The following is a 20,458-nucleotide window of genomic DNA, read 5'->3' on the forward strand; positions in this document are numbered from 1 at the left end:
AAAATCTCAGAATTAGAATTTAGAACCCACTAGTGAGAAAAAGCCCCAGTGAATATCCCCAAACTCTCAATGGGAACCCTTGGAGGACCACCCACAAAAGCAAAGCAAACAAGAGGTAGATGGAGCATTGTGAAACAGGTCAACAGGTACTTCTAGTTATAAAATCAGTAATGGGAATGTAATGTACAGCATGGTGACAACAGTTAATAACACTATATTGCATATTTGACATTTGCCAAGACAGTAAATCTTAAAAGTTCTCATCACAAGAAAAAATGTGTAACCATGTGTGGGGATGAATGTTAACTAGACTTACTGTGGGGGTCACTTTGTAATATATGCATGTATTGAATCATTATGTTGTACACTTGAAACTAATATAATGCTATACATCAATTATATCTCAATTAAAAAATATTAATGATGATTCTTTAGGCAGGAGGAAAATGATTCTAGATGGACAGATAGAAAGGAAGGAATGAAAAACCCTCAAAAAATAATTGTGTGTGTGTATATACACAATGGAATACTATGCAGCAGAAAGACTATTTTGCAACAGTATGGATGGAACTGAAGAGTATTATGCTAAGTGAAAAAAGCCAGGTGGTAAAAGACAAATACCATATGATCTCACCTATAACAGGAATCTAATGAACAAAACAAACAAATGAGCAAAACAGAACCAGACATGGAAACAAGGAACAGACTGACAGTGATCAGAGGCGGGGGGAGGGGGAGAAGGGGAGAGAGAAGGGGAAGGATCTAGACAGGGAATATGTATAAATGACCCATGGACATGGACAATAGGGTAGGGATTGACTGTGGGAATGGGGGCAGGGTGGGGCAGTGAAGAGCAACAGGGGAGAAATTGGGACAATTGTAATAGAACAACAGTCAAATAAAACAAAATAAAACTAAAGTTTTAAAAATATGCTATGTTCAGTGAAAATATGGTAATATTTTACTGTATACATTCAGATACTACTTTTTCCAAATTTAGTATTTTACCTAGTAGGTCAATTTTTTATAATATCCCTGTAATTCACAACCACAATAAAGATGACACTCTAATTACAATGAAACAGACTAAAAACAGGTATAAAAAGAGTGGCTAAAACTGCAAATATATTAAATTGACTGTATAAAGACAAGACATTTCTAAAACATATTTTAAAACAGACATACTTATCCCAACCAAGAATTCCTATCTCTTCAATAAGGCTTGCGTAGAATTGAGGAGGAGGAGGTAATGCATGTATCTCTTGTTTATTCTTTAAGGCAACTTCCTGTTTAAAAGAAAAAAACCTGAATCAGCTGTGGAATGATAGACAATGAATTGTTAGTACCTGATTACACAACACAATTTCATAATCTTCTTTGTGGCTAACTAAAGTGGCCATTATTTTTACGGAAATGCAACTGAATCATTCCACTTCTCATAAAAAAAGAGACGTGAAAAAGTTAAAGGATTGCACTGAAGATCATATAAAAATGTCAAATATTATATCTTCAACCTTAAGATTTTAATATTCTCCTAGACTATGATACCTATCAAAGATGGAAAAAGTTTTTAAAAAATACTCATCCCCAAGGCTTTACTACTTACTACTCCTGTGGACATGTTGACTGAAAGAACATGTACCTTTAAAGAAAAGCCTGAACTCTAAGCACATTGCTTAGTCTGATATATTTGTAGTTCATTATGAATCACAAACTTCTAAACAAAAACCCTTCATCACCACATACTTATACATATAACAGCTATTACAGTATTTCCCCTGAAATTTCTATTTTTATTCAGAAATATTAATTACTGCTATCCACAAATACTGAAAGTAAAAAGAAACTTAGATAATAACTTAAAAAATAGCTTAGCCCTGGCTGGTGTAGCCCAGAGGACTGAGTGTGGGCCTATGAACTGAAAGGGTGCCGTTCAATTCCCAGTCAGGGCACATGCCTGGGTTGGGGGCTGGGCCCCCAGTGGGGGACATATGAGAGGCAAGCAATCGATGTTTCTCTCTCTCTCTCTTTAAAAAAGAAAGAGGAAAAAAAGTAGTTCAATCCTAAGTTTATGATATTTGTAAACTCTTCCTTCTACCTTAGGTGAGACAATTTACTCCCATTCTAAAACTGTAAGAGGAAAAAAGGCAAAGGTTGAGAAGAAAAACATTCTTCGTGAAGGAGGCGGCAAAGGTGCATAGTACAGAGAACACAAGCTTTACAAACAAAGATCTTAAATCCTAACTTGAACATTTCCTAGTTTTGAGGCCTTCGGTGCTCAGTGACTCAGCTCTAAAACAGGAATAAAAGAACCCACACCTCAGATAGTTTTTAAAAATGTGGGTAACTTCACTTATTAAATATATACTGAACTCCTACTATATGCCCAGTTGTTATTAGGAAACTCCATGGGAGATTCACAAAATTTCCTGAACACATTCAGAAACTATTAATTTCATTTGGGTATCAATACTTTTATTGGTGATTATATTATAGGAACCCTATTATTGATAACACACAAAAACAAATAAACTGATAATTCTTCCATGTTTAGGTATACTGTCATATATGTGTAATAATATCACCAACTCTGTCCATAGTTTCTTTAGAAAGCTAATAAATGGTATTTTATTTTATTCATAAATGCAATAACAAATGTACTAAATAGAATATTGTGACCTAGAGATTAACTCAATATTTTTAGGTTTGAATTAATGTTCCTTCAAAATCAAATGACCAATAGACCAAAAATAATAATTACGTTAATATTAGAAACAAAGACTTTTCACAGTAAGATAAAAAAGATACAAGCAAGAAAAATCAAATAACTAAAAACACTAAAATGCTAAATCTGAATAGGAAATATCACTGTGAACTCATATTTGCTCTTTCTGAAAAGTATCTTTTCCTAGCCTCGTCCACTTAGGCCTAGAAGTTACTGAATGAGCACATTAGTTTCCACACTGTGGCATCCAAATACCATTTTCTACAAAGAAACCATGGTTCTTTGGAGAAATAACTGATTACAGTTCTGGGATAGGATGAGTGAATGAACCTGGAACAACAGGTGGCAGAAAGCAAAACTTGGCTGCATCAAAAAAAAAAAAAAAAAAAAAGAAAGAAAGAAAGAAAAGAAAAGAAAACTCAGGAGCCAACATGAAGAGGCTTACACTGACCAAAAAGTATACAATCAAAAATAATAATTGCAATGAATTAAAGTTAATCAAATATATAAAAATGCTGGAGTTCATAATGATACTAAAAAAATCATTTGTTCCCTTTGACAGTTTCTAAGCATGAACTTATTATTCTACAAATTGATTTAAAAAAAAAAAAGAAAGAAAGAGAAATAGACACTTACCCTATCTCTCCAGTATGAGCTACACCTCAAATTTACCAAATAACAGATAAGGGGAAGTTCTCTATAGAAGATTTTCAGCTAATAAACGTGAATGATGCAATTTTTAAAATCACCATTTGTAACCTCTAATGAAATAGTGGATGTAGGCAATGACCATCATTGGATGCAAATACCATTAGGTGACAGGCTGATGGAAAGCCTTATACTGGATGTATCTAAACCTGTTGATAACCCTGACTGTACTAAAAGAGGAACTATCAGACACCATGTACTTCCTGGTGCAATATATGAAGTGCAGAGCAGAACAAAGTACTGTTAGCAGAACAAAAAACCCAACTTTGGAGACCTTTAGATCTAACTCCCAGGTTATTAAAAAAGGTAGAATATGTTAAAAGACACCATGACTATCTAATAAACCAAATCCAAAATGTGGGAAATTTTACATGACACATAATCTGGTTTATTCAACAAGTAGATGGCATTTAAAAAAGTGGGGGGGAGAGGAGGTGCTGTTATAACTTAAGAGACTTAAGATATATAGCAACCAAATATAAAGTGTGGACCTTGTCTTCATACTAATACAAACACAGCAGCTATAAAGAATTATCCCTAACTTTGTTGGAGTTAGAATAGCATATTTAAAGAGAGACAAAAAAACACTTAGCTATTAAAGATATACAATGACATATTTATGGAGGACTGGACTCAATGTCCATGTTTTTCTTTAAAAATACTCCAGTCCCACCCTGACTAAGTGGCTTAATTAGTTGTAGCATAATGGTCTCATATATCAGAAGGTTGCAGGTTCAATTCCGAACAGGGCACATACCTAGGTTGTGGGTTCGATCCCCAGTCAGGGTGCGTGCAGGAGACAACTGACTGATGTTTCTCACATCAATGTGTCTCCCTTCTCTCTCCCCACTTCCTCTACTCTAAAATCAGTAATCAAAAAATATCCCGGGGTAAAGATTTAAAAAAAATACTCCAGTTCCTTACTGGTAAAAGTTGAAGGTAAGTCATGGCCCCATGGCTATTCACTATAATCTCCTCCCTTTTGTTTTTGTTGAAAACTTACATAACAAAAAGTTTTTAAAAAATACAATGTTTATAGAATAAATATTTTATGCATAATTGACTAACTGAATAATCAATTACTATAAGTAACTGTACTAATATGTATGTAATGAAGCCTAAGAAGTTTTTCAAAAATCTGCAGCTTTATACAAAACTATTTACACACTGTATTATATCTTTAGGTGTAACTACCTAATCTTTCTGAAGATGTTAAATTCTCCAACAGACCAGGACTACATTTTATTTCTTCGCCATCTGCCCATGAATAGTTTCTAGTATACCCAGTTTATGATAAGATGAAATTGGTTCTTACAAAGAGTTCTGTTCCTCACACAGTTCAAGAAGAGTACCATCCACATTTATGCACATAGTAAAATTAAACATTAACTGTCTGGAAGTTGAGTTTCAAATTCTTATGTTAGTTTTTACAGGAATTACAAAAGCAATCAAGGCCTAGAGAATATGGTAGCAGTGTTAGAAAGCACATACCAAAACCATCTTCAACTCCATCATAAAGCTCATTAGATCAGGAGAGTGCTTCATTCTCTAGATCAAAATAACATTTTCAATTAATGTCACTTGTACAATGAATATCCCATGCACTTTAACTGAAATAAAATACAGGTCCATGAAGAAAATTAGATCTACTCCATAGAAGTATCAGAATTAGAGTACTGGTCATCATCCTCACTATTTCTACCAATTCCATTTTGAAAGAGTAATTAAAGTCCTAAAATCTACCTGGTGCGATAAGCTCAACTGAGTAAAAATGTCACACACTCCTCTCCTTCAGCACTGATTACTGTCGAGTTCAGCAAATTTAGCAAATGATATTATTATTGTTTTTTTTAAGTCATATGGGAGTGAAGAAAGTGCAAATAATAGCATAGTATATAAAAATCAGGAAAATCTATGCAATTAAAAAACTAGCTAGAGCAACTAATTAATAATTATTAATACCATCTATTTTTTTCGTTGACCTTAAAGACCACCTACAACTTTAGTCCTTTCACAATTAACCCATATTAATTCAAAAAGTCTGTCTTTTAATAAGGTAAAACAAATATAACAAAATGGCCAAAAAAAAAAAAAAAAAAAAAACCCTTCCAAAGTGGAATGAATATTTAAGACTCATGGTTCCATTTCTTAGAAATCATTCTTAAAATAATCACATAATAAAAGAAAGCAAATTCTAATTTAAAATTATTTTCTTGAGATAAAACTCTATCATTTCTTTGCCTGAAATCAAAATATTGTATTTTTGTTACATTTTGTGTGATCCAGCCACACAGTTCTGCACAAAATCAGTATGTGATTTGTTCACTGTTTTTAGATACAAAAATAATAATCTAAGATATTTCAGCAATGTATGAGCATATGATTCACATATTAACATAGCTTTGAGTGGGTACGTGTTTGTAGAACAAATCTTTGACTTTTCCTTCTTCTACACAATATTCTTCACCCCTTTGTTTTGTAGAGATGAGAAATAAATTATATCCGGGGTCTGCAAACTACAGTCCAGAGGCTAAATCCAGCCAATGCATACTCGTGTAAATGAATTTGTACTAAAATGCAACCAGGCCAATCCTTTAACTCTTGTCCTGGCTGCTTTGGAGCTACAGGGCAGAGCTGAGCACCTGCAAGAGATCTCAGGTCCAAAAAGCCTGAAGAGTTTACTATGTGGCCCTTCACTGAGAAAGACTGCTGATCTCCCTGATTCATGCTTACCAGTTAAAAATGATACAAGGAAAGAACAGTAATATTCACCTGGATTTTGAAATAAAACAAAGACTCAACTAATACTGGGTTCTACATGACCAACTAGATAAGGAGGAGATTATGTAGTAATTGGAACTTCTTCTAGAAACCTCTTGGCAAATTAATTGGTGAAGTAAAACAGAAATTATTATACTCAGTCATCATTAAGTTTTTCAGGTTATTTAAATATCTCAATAGATTCATTTATTAAACTTTAATATATAATATAAATAGTCATGCGGGATTAGGAGGGAGCAGTGGATAGAAAACAGAAAGAAATAATTTAAACATCCCCTTAAAAAACTGCTGCAATTATACTGCTGACAATGACAGCCCATATTCTACAAATCAAATAGTTTATCTCCTATTACTTCTTTGTGGTTTAGTTAGTAATGCTTTATGTGAGAGTTTCTGTCGTTGTCAGTTATCATAGATAATAACCTGCCTTTTAGGTTGAGAGAATATTGGAGGGAAAAACACACAAATGAAATGCAGTTCTACTTAATTTATTTTTCCGCAAGAGTCATTTCATTATTTTTGGTTGCTGTAGTAATAGTGATTTTGTTTTTAAGTTTCTCTAACCTTTAATCAAATTTTTGGTTAGAGAAACCTAAACATTTAGAATAACTAAATGGGGTTCAGGGGGTGGGCAAAAGGTCAAACTTCTAGTTATAAAATAATTTTTAAAAGAATAATGAAATTAACCCTGCCTGTATCTCATCGATGTTGCCCTTACTACTCCTCTTACGTACACATGTGAACCTAAGTGATTTTCACTAACCTTTTCTGTTCCTAACCTAGAACTACAGTCTCATTTTTGCCACAGATACCCTACAACTCCTAAATGAGTTCAGGCATTTTTTCATCCCACCACTATTCAGTCTTAGCAGAAAGATCACTCAAAAAGTGATGGATATGGGTAGGGGTGAACGCATTTGAAGGCCCTAAAATCTCAAGGATGGAAAATAGTTTCAACACAAATGCTGCCTGGAGATGTGCTAAGGATTCTGAGACAAAACATTTCATATAATGTATGGATCCTTAAAATATTTCATAGAGATGAAACTTACAAAAGTTAGCAACTATTAAACAGTTTGTTACAACATTCTGCAAAGTAGGTCTTTAAAAAAGATTAAACTCAGTGATTTCTTATCCTTGCTTAAAACCTTTTGAAGGACTTACCTGTAGTACTATTTGATGGTATCCATTAAGTATTGTCCTCAGCTGCCAACTACATAGTAATCTAAAATTTTAATGGAATAAAATAATGTGTTCAGTGTTCAGAAAAGGAAAAAACGTACATGTTTGGTAACACAGTCATGAGCACAGAAAAGAATGACATAAACATAGTTCTGGCAAGTTAATAAAAGTTGTACCACGTACAGAGTTGAAAGCCTTCAAACTGTCAGTACTAATTTTATTTCAAAATATAAATAACTGCAACCAATAAAAAGATACACAAAAAGTACCCCTTTTTTTAAGTTTTAACATAGCAAAGTTTTCTACTGAACTAGATTCTGATCCAAGGTAGGTTAGATAAAACCAACAGTTTAGATCACAATAAATAGAACTTGTATTTGAAAAAGTTTATGTAGCAATACAATTTTCAAATTCCAGAGGAATGTAACTAAAAGAATACAGACTTTTAATTGTGTTAGTGATAAATTCGTGTTCATCTATCTGCTGGCTCACTCCAGCAGTGCTCTCAACATTGCTGGGTAAGAAACCCTTCTAGGGAAGTGACTTAACTAACCTAGAAGAAGGATGCCTCTCTGAGTCTTCCCAACACTACTTTTCAAAGTAGTTTATGCAGGTTAAAACCCAACACACCTGGGCTTTTATCTACATAAAACCTAATCATATCTAACATGATCCCTTTGCAACACTCAGTACTATTAACCATTCCTTCCTTAAGTCTCTGCTTGGCTTCAGATTTTCTGCTTTGCTGGTCAATCCTTAGTCTCCTTGCAAGGTCCTCTTTATTCACCAGTCCTTTAGTATGCCCTCAAGAGCCTACCACTGGCTTTCTCTTTTCACCCCTCACATGCAGGCATTGGGAAGTCTTTCCATACTCACAGTCCCAATGCCCTTGTCCACTGTGACTTCCACAAACATCTCCATTCCAGGTCTCACACTGGAGTTTCACACCAATGCAGTACTACCTACTAAATAGTTCCTCTTGATATTTCACACCTAATATGTCTTAAAACAATTTCCCTTCTATTTTTCCATTAGTGACCTCTTCTCTACCTTAGTGATCTAAGCCAGAAACTTGAAAAGCATTTCCATTCCTCTTTCCCTCTTATTTCCCACTTCTAATGTCATAAAATCCTATTAATTCTACTGGTAAGTGTTTCTGGATTCTTCCTCCCCTGCACCCCTATGGATATTTAGGAGCAGAAATGAGATTTGGGGCACTACCTACATTTCCAGTCTCATCTCTTGACATTCCTTGACAGGCTCTCCACCAGCCCACATTGATACCTAATTTATACCTGGACTGATCTGATAATATAGTTCTGGCAACAGACTGAATATACACAGAATAAACATCAGTCAACAACTGGAAACACAGTCTTCTAATTCTTACCTAGTCTCCCTTTATACTTCTGTTCATTACCTGTTAGTGAAACTTAACACAATTGCTGTTACCACTTTAATGGAAAAAAATAAAGAATTAATGTGTCACCATGAAAAGCCCTTCAGCACCAGGAGAAATCTTTCACAAATGCACAACACTGACTTGGGAAAAGTGGAAATAACTGACGAGCATTTAGGACAAACTTTAAGGACTAAAATCAGTGCGTAGCAGATTCACCGACTGCCCGTCCCACAAAGATGCGTGCATACAAGGGAACACCTTATCACCTTGCATTCTTCAACTGCAGATCTTCAGGCAACAATATTTTAATGTGGAAATCTCTTCCCTGTGGAAAATATTGAAAACATTCACATTTTCATCTTTCACTTAATGTCATGAGTTTCACTTAATTTTAGAATCACATAGAAAAGGCACTGTTTCCTTTATTTTCTGAAAGGTATCAACTTTATCCAAATGTTTATACCTGTTAAAACTATAAGCAACAAAATATTGCATTTGAGGGAAAATAGCTGTCTGAAACTTTGTAATTATTAGGAAATCAAAACACTAAGATAGGACTTTTCACAGAGAAAGTCACTCCCATAAACATAAGATATATAAGCATTTGTTAATGTAGGCATAAAATTTTTTTAATGTTATTCCTTAGAAAATAAATTTATTAAGAACAAAACTCCTTTAAATCACTTTGAATACAGAAGAAAAAATCATAATGTAAAATAAGAATATGCAATACATTTTGGGCTTCATATTTTCAATTTTCTATACATTATAAAATGAAAATATATTTAGTTAAATAGTCTAAATATACAAACATCAGAGAAATATGCCCATAAATCAGAATGTATTTAATTCTCCCACACTTGCAGACCTTTAACAAATAAAATTGCTAACATATTATATTACTTCTTTTAATTTAAACATTTATAGCTATACATTTGAATATACCAAAATTTACTCAAGAGTCTTTAAGGACTGTTCTCTGAGAAATATATTCAGTTTTACTTTCTTCAGAAAGTGAATGAGTAAGCAGCTTCAACTTTGTACCTTAAATAGGTTAATACACATGAAATCTGAGCGAAAGTAAGCGGAAAAAGACAAACAATTATAATCTTTTACTCCAACAGTATAAAATGAAAAAGAGTAATAAAACTCTCAAAAAACAATTACCACGAGAATTTTAGCACAGCCTCCCTCAAAGCAGTTTCAAAAACAGAGGAACACAATTAAATGTACCCCATAACCTTTACTTTCATGGTAATATTACAGTTCTGACTTTCATTACATTTAAATGTCCTTTAAAAAAATGAAACAAAATGTACTACTGACCTTTTCAAAAGGTCAAGTAACAATAATTCACTATTTTATTAAAGCACTAAAAGGTATTATGTAGCAACTTTAACCTAACTTTATAGACATCCCACTCATAGGTGTAAGAACAATCTGGAATTCAAAATCTACATGAAAAATAGTAAAACTTCTCTACTGATCTGTTATCTGAAAGAATACAATTCCTAAGTCCCTTATTTGCAAAATCCAGCCACTTTAAAAGGTCAAATGCCATGTCACATGCCATCATACTTCTCTGATTAAAGAAAATATCCAAATTAGCTTTTTTAGTTAATTGCTCTCAAGCAGCAGATTTTCCAGGCTTTGAAGAAACAAAAGTACTGACATTTGCTTAGAGGTGAATCTATCCACACATCCTCCCCCCAATTATATAGATCAGTAGTAGAACAACAACAAAAAAACCCCACAAAAACCTCACGTCTCCAGCAAAATCAGAAGACAGAGAACACAATCAATTTCAAATTCCGTGTAGAAAAATATAAATGGACTACTTTCCAGTGGTTTCCACTCTGCAGCTCCCACAGTGAGTCCTTTTATACAACTAGGGGGCTCAGAAACAAATGCATGGAAGAGAGAAGAGGGGACTGGACCAAGTGCAAAAATACTAATAAAGAGTCTGACACATCAGAATCTGGTAGAACACTGGGAGGAGACTAAATACGAACAGAAAAGTCAAGAAGCTTGTCTTAGAAAAGAAATGTAGGAATAGAAGATGGTAAAAAGGCAGGAAGAGACATCCTTTGGAAACTGGGTGTTAGGACAAAAAATAAATAAGAATGGCGAACATAGGATCTTATATAATAAAATAAAAACACTCAACTTCTTCCTTGGTGTTACCAAAAACATCGTCCATTAAATAAACTGAGAGAAGCGGGTATTCTTGAACTAAGAATTTTATAAACTATCGCAAACAGTCAAGTATTTCTCAAACTTAAAGATAGTGTTTCCATCAATGCCACGCTACTCTGAGACGAACACAGAATAAGATAATCCAAACATTTCAGTGATGGCAGTTTGCCATGTAAACAAAAACTGTAGGCATAAGCAAATTACAATGCTGAATTATGTATTTTTGTAGTGAGTGTTTACACCAAGACTCAGAAATTCAAAAATCAAGAGCAGAAATTGTAAAAAAATAAATGAAGAGAAACACAAAATATTAAAATTGAAGAATAAATTAATTGGTGTTTAAGAAAGAATAGAGTAAAATAAAAATTTCAGAAGAGGCAAAGGCAAGAAAATTACAAAATGAGGTAAAACATTAAAGACCATCAGAGAAAAACAACTGAAATGGAAAATAAGCAAAGAAAATTGAATCTACAAATAATTGGAGAACTTTAAAAGGAAAATAAAATAGTACAAAAGAATATTTAAAATTATAATCCAAGTATACTTTCTGGAAATACACATACTGACAAAAATAACTGGACACATGAGAAAACTGGGTCATAATGACCCACTCTGAGATTTATCTTAAAAGACACACTTTAAAAATAAGACAGAAAGTCCATGGCTTCTAACAAAAATATCAAAAAAACTTATATGGGAAACAGAATAAGTTTGACATCAGACTTCTCAAAGCAAGATTTTTTTAAGCAACAATGGAATAGAATTTTTAAGAAACTTAAAGGGAACTTCTGTTTCTTGCCATGATTAAAGAGAGGGGGTGGGGGATTTACCCTCCCACATGAAGTAAAAACATGTAAGAGCCCTGGCCAGGTGGCTCGGTTGTTTGAAACATCATCCAGTACACCAAAAAGGTTGTGGGTTTGATCCCTGGTCAGGGCACATGCCTATGCTGTGGGTTTGATCCCAAATAGGGGCCCATACAGAAAAGGCAACCAACTGACGTTTCTCTCTCACATCAGTGTCGCTCTCTCTCTCTGTCTCTCTTTTCCTTCCTCTCTATAAAAAAAAAATCAATAAACATATCCTTGGGTGAGGATTAAAAATATGTATGAAACAATGATTTTCAGACATCAAACAACAGGCATTGTAAGACAGTGGTCCTTGAAAGGGAAACAGATGAGAATAAATCTGTAAGTAGCCAGCCCTATGGCTGGAAAATGTTCAGGCTACAGGGTAAGGATGAAAAACCAAATAGAGCAAAGATTCTCTATGATTTGAGAAGCTGGAGTGAGTTAGGGGAAGCCAAGGTATGCAGAATTCATGGTGTATGTGAGAAAATACATGGAGAAGAATGAACTACAGAAAGTAGACCTCAAGAACTTCAGCGGATTCCTCAAAAGGAGTCTTCAGCTAAGTTGTGACTGCTGCATGGATGCAAGAAAACCACCCAAAGCTGGGGTACCATGAGAATGGAACATGCAGAACAACCTTGGAGCTCACACAAGGCTGGGAATAGCCATGTTCTGATCAAAGTGGAAAACCTTGTACTGCAACAGCCAACAGATAGAAGAGTGTTGCCTCCATGGTCGAGCCTAGGTAGAGTCTAGGCTAAAGTCTATTCTGTTTCTGCTTAACAAAGGATAAAGGTAAACATTGAAAAGATGTTTTCCAAGTAATTTAACTGCAGCTTAGAACAAGTATCAACAATACTTAAGAGAATAAAAAATATCTCATGCACAAGTGGAATGCACAATGTCTGGCATTCAATTGAAACATACCAGGTATGCAGAGAACCAGGACAGTAAGATTCATAACTAAGAGAAAAATCAAGAGAAACAAATACAAAAGTGGCAGATGATAAAACTGCTTTAAATTTTTTAAAGTTATAACAATATTACATATATTCAAGAAGGCTGAGGAAAGCACAAGAATGCTAAATAGACACAGGAAAGATACAAAGACCTAACTGAAAAGATAAAGAACACAATGTCTAAGATGAAAAAATATGCTAAATGGTATTAACAGCAGAGTAAGCCATGCAAAAGAAGATAGTAGTGTACCCCAAAGACAGAAGTAGAACATCCCTACCAAAAAAAATCACAGAGACAGTTTAGAAAAATGAATAGACCATTAATGAATTACGCAACAACTTAAATTGGCCTAACATGTGTATTTGGAGTAGCCAATACAGGTGAGAAGAAGAAACAAAAATATTTTTGAAGAGATAATGGCTGAGTTTTTCCAAATTAAATAAAAAAGCCTCACAAATCTAAACATTAAAAATTAAAAAGCTGCAACAAACTCTATGAAGGGGAAAGATGAAGAAAATGACACCAAAGTACTTCATAACCAAAGTGACAAAAGTCAATATGAAAGAAAAAACTTAAAAGCAGCAAAAGAAAAAAAATAACACACTACTTAAAGAGAAATAAAGATAAGAAAAAGTTCTCATGGAAAATAATGCAAGACAGTGAAGAAACATCTTTAAAGCATAAAAGAAAAAAGTTAACCTAGAATATAATACCCAGTGAAAGTATCTTTCAAAAGCCCAAATAAAACAATTTTTCAGACATGTACCAGCTGAATGAATTAATCAGTAGCACACACATACTACATGAAATGTTAAAGGAAGAACTTTAGGAAGAAAGTAAATGAAATAAGATGGAAATCTGGTAAAAAATAAGGAGTACCAGTAAGGGTATACAAGTAAATATAAAGGACTTTTTTTCTTATTTTAAAAAATGTCTTTAAGAGATTATGGACAGTGCCAAAGCTGGAACAATTTGAAAAACAAATGAGGAAAGAATGAATTACAACTGAAAATATAAAATAAATATTAGTGAATCCATACTGTTATAAATAAGTGAATTAGTAAACGGGAGAGTTAAGCTAACCTCCCATGCAGAAGAATTCCAGATAAATTATACAGATATCCCACCTTAAAGGAAGGGGAGCATAACTCCTCATTCCTTAATGGGGGCTGCTCATAGTAACTTCCTTCCCAAGAGTACAGTATGGTCAGTGGGACAAAAGGCAACTTTACAGTAGAGAAACCAGACAAATGCCACTTCAGCCAAATGATCAAGGTCAACATCAATATTAATAAATCATATTGGTAATCTATACCCTCAATATGATCTGACAAATGGTACCTAAACTGTGATGTTCCTTTCAAAAACCCATAACCCCAGTCTAATCATGAGAAACTCCAGTAGAATATCCTACAATATACTCAACTAGTACTTCTTAATAAAGAAGGTCATTTCATAATCATGAATGAATCAAATCATCAAAATCAAGAGAAATCTAAGAAATCATCACAGCCAAAGAAGCCTACAGAGACATAATAATGTGATATCTTAGATGGGATCCTGGAACAGAAAAACATTATTAGGTAAAAACTAAGAAAATCTGAATAAAGTATGCACTTGAGTTAATAATAATGTGCCAGTATTGGCTCATTAATTGCAACAAATGTACCATACTAATGTAAGATGTTAATAAAATAAGTCAAACTGTGTTTCTGTGGGGAATAGGGTGGTATATGGGAACTCTCTTTGCCATCTGCTTAATTTTTGCATAGCTCTAAAACTGTTCTTTAAAAGTAAGTCTATTAATTAAAAAATAATTGTTAAGTCCTGGTTGGTGTTGCTCAGTGGGTTGAACATTGGCCTGAGAACCAAAAGGTCTCCGGTTCAATTCTTGGTCAGGACACATGCCTGGGTTGAGGACCGGGTCTCCAGCTGGGGTATGCAAGAGGCAGCTAATAGATGTTTCTTTCCATCTCTTTCTCTCTCCCTTCCCATCTCTCTAAAAATAAATAAATATTTTTAAAAGTAATTGTTTAAAAAAATAATAACTATTTGGAGGATTATAATATAATAGAAATAAAATATATGACAATAGCACAAAAGCCAGGAAATGAGAAATAGAAATATGTTGAAGTAAGATTCTTATATTCTAAGAGTAGTGTTATCCTTGAAAGTAGATTCGACAAGTTAAAGATGCATATTGTAAACCCTAGAGCTAGCACTAGAGAGATAAAATAATATAGCGGATAAATCAACAGAACATATAAAAGGGAATTCTAATATTACTTTAAGGTAAACCATGACAGGTTTAAGATGTATAGTGTAAACCCTAAAGCAACTCTCTGGGGAGGGGGGAAGCTAATAAGCTGACAGAAGAGATAAGTGCCATTATAAAAAAGAACTCAATTAATGTAAATTATAGAAAAGTAGAAAAAAGATTTTAAAAAAATGGATAGCACATGGAATAAACAGAAAATAAATAGCAGGGTATTAGATTTAAACCCAACCATACTGATAATTATATTAAATGCAAATGGTTACCAGATCGGATAAAAGAAGTAAGGCAAAAAGATATCCAGTTTAAATATAAAGACACAAATAGGCATACCATAAAGAATGAAAAAAGATAAACCATGCCAACATGCAACACTAATCAAAAGAAAGCTGGAGTCACTATCATAATATCAGAAAACACAGATTCCAGGATGATTATAACAAGGATAAAAAGGGGTATTTCATAACCATAAAGGAATCAGTTCATCAAGAGTGCTTAACAATCTTAAAGAGTTTATGTACCTAATTAAAGAAATTCAAAATATATGAAGCAAAAACTGATAGAAATAAAGAAGAAATTGAAAAATTATAGTTGGAGATTTCGGTACCCCCTCTCATTAATAAAATAAGTAGACAGAAAATGAGTGAGGATACAGAAAACTTGAATAGCATTATGAATCAACTTGACCTAACTGACAATTGAGAACACTCCACCCAACAGCAGCAAAATACACATTCAAGTATACACAAAACATTTACCAAGATAGATCATATTCTAGGCCATAAAGTAAGTTCCAATAAATTTAAAAGCATTCAAATCATACAAATTATGTTCTGTGACTAAATCATAAATCAATATCAAAAGATATCAATATCAAAAGATATTGGAAAATCCTGGAATATTTAGAATTATATAGTGCTTTGGTAATATGTGGTCAAAGAAAAAAAGAATTTTTGTACTAAAAAAAAGAAACTATAACATACAAAAATTGGTGTGAAATAGCTAAAGCAGTCTTTGAAGGAAAATTATAGCACTAAATATCTATATTATAAAGGAAGAAAGGTCTCAAAATCAATGACCTAATCTTCCACCTTAAGAAACTATGAACTTAAAATCAGAAATCAATTAAACAGAAACAGAAATAGAGAAAAATCAATGATATCAAAAGCAGGTTCTTTGAAGAGATTGATAAAATGTATAAGCCTCCGTCCAGATGCATCAGAAATTTAAAAAAAGACACAAAATACAAATAACAGTATTGGGAACACGGGGGATCTATAAAACATGTCCACATTTTCTTTGATGCTTCCGCCTCCATGTGTTGGTGCCTTGTTTCTCTACTTTTGACTACGGGCTGCATTTGAGACTTGCTTCTAACAAACAGAATAAAGCAGATAAGTATGTGTAACTTCAGAGACTAGGGGAGAAAAAGCACTGTGCAGCTTTCTGACTGATCTCTCTGTCCTATCACTCACTAGCTAGTTAGTGGAAGCTACCTGTCACGTGTCCTTGACAGTCGGCAACACTATGGAGGTCTGTGTGTGGAACTGAGGCCTCCTAATCAACAGCAGTAAAAAACTGAAAGAAAAAAACAAAAACAAAACAAAACTGAGGCCTCCAGCCAATGGCTATGTGAATGAGCAATTCTGGAAGCAAATCTTATAGCTCCAGTCAAGTCTTTAGATAATTGACATCTTGGCCAACATCGTCTTCATGAGAAACACTGATCCAAAACCGTCGACGAAGTCACGTCCAAATTCCTGACCCACAAAAATGTGAAATAATAAATTTGTTGCTTTAAGCCACTAAGGCTTGGAATAATTAGTTATGTGGCAAAAGATAACCAATATAAAGAGCACTGTTACAGACCCTAAAGACATTAAAATGATAATAAGAGAATAATATAAGTAACTTTAAAGCCAATAATTTTAAAAACCTAAATAAATGAACAAATTCCTTGAAGGAAACAAACTATCAAAGCTTACTCAAGAGGAAAGAACAACCTCCTGACAGAGAAAAACCCTTCTTTCAATCACACATTGATCACTCACACACACATACACACACAAAGGATAAATGAGTTCCACAGAGTTGAATTTTTACAAACAATACTGTATAATCACAATGCAATAAAACTAAAAAGTAGTAATAAAATTAAAAATCACAAAACACTTTCCATGATAAACTTTTAAAATCTTCTATTAAATAACTACTAGGTGCAGGGCAACTAAAAAGTAAAATTACATAAGTTCTGAAAAATGATGATAAATCACTGTATGTCAGCATCCATAGGATAATTTTAACATAGTGACAAGAAATGCAAACCTTAAAAGTTGATATCAATAAAAATGTGCTCTCACTAGCCAAATCAGGGGCAATGTAAGCATCAAAATAAGGGAGTTAATGATTATAACCTATTAAATAAGTTATTTTTAAAATCCAGGAGTCCATTCTGATTAAAATTGGAAAGAATGGAAAACTACTCCTTATCACAGAATGCCAATTAATACAGAAGAAATGACAGAATTAGAAAATCATTTGGCGACCATTGCAGTATTAATTGACTCAAACAAGAGTCAATGGATGCTACACCAGGGGTATGTGTATGAAAGTTTGATGCCTCACAGTAACTCCCTAAAAAGTACTTATTAATTACAAAGGTGTATCTGGCAGATGCCACCTTAAACAGGTGACCAAAAGTAACAATATTAACAACCAGCCAGACCCACTGATGTCATATGCCTTGAAAAGAACACAACATTGTTTCTGGGGATCTCTGCCAATTTGCACGACCTGAATTTAATGATGAAGAAACATCAGTCAAACCCAAATTGAGGGCCATTGGACCTAATAACCAACCTATACTCTTAAAAAATGTCAAGTTCATGAAAAACAAGGGAAGACTAAGAAACTATTTCATGTTAAAGGCATAGGACAGCTAAATGTAATGAAGTATCTTACATCAGATGGTAGGGGGCTAAAATAATGTAACTGAAACATTAAAAAAATTGAAAATGGGCTCCAGATTATATCATGATCAAATATCTTGATTTTGCCATGATAGGTGTGGCTCAGTTGGCTGGGCATCTTCCTGCAAAGCAAAATGTCCCTGGTTCCATTCCTGGTCAGGGCACATGCCTGGGGCTGCAGGTCTGGTCCGTGGTCAGGGTTTGTAACAAGAGGCAACCTATTGATGTTTCTCTCCCTCTCTCTCTCTGCTTTCCCCTCTCTCTAAAAATAAATAAGATCTTTTTTTTAAATCTTGATTTTGATGTATTATGTACATGTGTCATTATTCTCATGAAATATACCAGAAATATTTAGAAATAAAGGAGCACTATGTCTGCAACTTAATGTCAAACTGATCAGCACCTATTCTTAGGGATAGGTAAAAGTTTCATTTATCAAGTGATTTTGATAATGCACTCAATATTTTTGAGAGGTTATGAGATGTTTTGAAAAATCTTGAAAACACATGGTAATTCCTAGGAGACAGCCCCAATCTTCAAAGAATACTGTGCTGGGAAGGGGGACCCGATATTGAGTGTAATGCTCAGGGAACAAAGCCTACACTCAAAATTCTAACCTAATTCTAACCTAAGGTGTCTTGGTGCAAATGCAAAGGGGAAAAATCCAGGCGTGCAATCAGTCTAAGTTTAACGGGTTCTGTTGTGATCATGGACAAGGAACTTAACCTCTCCATTTTTCCCATGCTTTGATTTATTCAACTATGAAACGAGAATAGTGATTTTTTAAAATTTCTGCCTCAAAAGGCTGAGGATTAAGTGAGATAGTGTACTTGGAAAGCACTATGTAAACTTCTAAGCCTTACACATGTTACTATACATATGTGTTACTACGTGTAATAACTCCACAAGAGAGGCTACCTGGAATCGGCAAACCTAACTGTGTTGTCAAAATTTCCTACAAAACATCACAACTAGATGTGGTCGGGTTGACACGATTTGACAAAGCGCCAAAAAAAAATTTTTTTTCAAAATGCCCTTTCTACAGGAAACACCAATATAATAATTAGCAGGGATTCCCATGAACGGCCACCAGTCTTCGTGGGCGTGGGCGGTGCGAGAAGAGGTAGGCAGAAAAGTCCGAAACCAAAAAAAGAACAGTTTAAACCTGGGACAGAGGTAGAAGTGGGATGGAAGCAACCAAGAGGGGGGAGGGAGAGGGGGCGTGACCCTGCACTCCGCCCCGCCCCGCCGCGCTGCGCGGTTCTCCCGCTGCCGTGGCGACCGTGACCCAGGCGCAGCAGCGGCAAGGAGGAACGGGTTTCCAGCAGCGGCTGCGGTTCTCAAAACTCCGGTCTCCAGTCTCCGAGAAGTCGTTAAGTGTTACCGCTCTCAATCCCCATTAGCTGGGGCTCCTAACCCATCTGATCACAGGCTCCAAGGGGCGGAGCTGCGCCCCGAGAGGGCGGCTCTCCTAGCGAGACAGCAGCACCGGCGAGTACCTGAGCCGTAATGAATCCTTCATACACGGTTTTCGCTCGGTTCTGGGGCAGAAGCAACGGGAACTGGTGCAACAGGCTCGCTTCCGTTTCCTCCATGGCTCGCGGTCCGTGGAGCCTCCGGAGGCCTTGGAGCCGGAGGGGCACCGCACATGCGCGGACCCGCCTGCGTGGAGAGGCGGAAACCCGGGCATTGGCGGGAAAATGTATCGAGGCTTCTGGGGCGGAAATGAAGGTCCAGTGCTAGCGGGACCACCAGGACTTGAGCCCAGCCAAAATAGATGTGACTCGTGAGGAGGCAGCGTTGGCCCCAGCAAGAGGCGGGAGGCAAGATTGTGTTGAGCTTCGCAGATCTGACTGAAAAAGGTCATTCCATCCTGATTGTTTTAAGAACGGTTTTGGTGATTTTGTTCGGTTTTATTGGAATGCTGCTACAACTTTGCAGTTGCATTTTCTTCCAGTATACGAAGGTTTTTACAAACAGAGTGTTATGGTACTTCTTTTACCTTGAACCTGCCTCACCTCACCTTTTTTCACTATTAATCTCCTATTACCATACTCCATAGCAGAGGACCCCAACCTCTGGCTGCGGACCTTTACCAGTCCAGGCCTGTTAGGAACTGGGTGCTCTGCAGGAGGTGAGCATGAATGTAATGCGTTTGGATCATACCCCACATTTCGGCCTGCAGAAAAATTGTCTCCCACCAAGGCGGTCCCTGGTGCCAAACAGGTTGGGGACCACTGCTCTACAGGGTCTCCCGTATGCTTCAGCATACAGGGTAATATGATATCCTGTATATAATAATATATAATGTAATGTGTTGCATTCCATTCATTATATCTTATAGAATATACTACAGTTCTGCGGCTTAACAAATGTAAACATCTTAACAGATGTGTTTGTTTTTGAGAG

At 35.1% G+C, this 20,458-nt stretch overlaps 1 protein-coding gene across 1 annotated transcript in view; it reads right to left on the reverse strand.

Moving 5' to 3' along the window:
• FANCL (FA complementation group L) overlaps positions 1–19,708 on the reverse strand; it is a 60,254-nt gene extending 40,546 nt beyond the window's left edge. The window contains exons 1-5 of the mRNA XM_024552770.4: positions 19,549–19,708; positions 9,065–9,123; positions 7,379–7,439; positions 4,925–4,981; positions 1,186–1,286 (exon numbers count right to left, since the gene is read on the reverse strand). Coding sequence (XP_024408538.1) covers positions 1,186–1,286; positions 4,925–4,981; positions 7,379–7,439; positions 9,065–9,123; positions 19,549–19,644 — 374 coding nt within the window. The 5' untranslated portion in view covers positions 19,645–19,708. The remainder of the gene's footprint in view (positions 1–1,185; positions 1,287–4,924; positions 4,982–7,378; positions 7,440–9,064; positions 9,124–19,548) is intronic.
• Between the last annotated feature and the right edge of the window lie 750 nt (positions 19,709–20,458).

The sequence above is a fragment of the Desmodus rotundus genome, chromosome 5 (assembly GCF_022682495.2).
Source record: "Desmodus rotundus isolate HL8 chromosome 5, HLdesRot8A.1, whole genome shotgun sequence".
Lineage (NCBI taxonomy): Eukaryota > Metazoa > Chordata > Mammalia > Chiroptera > Phyllostomidae > Desmodus > Desmodus rotundus.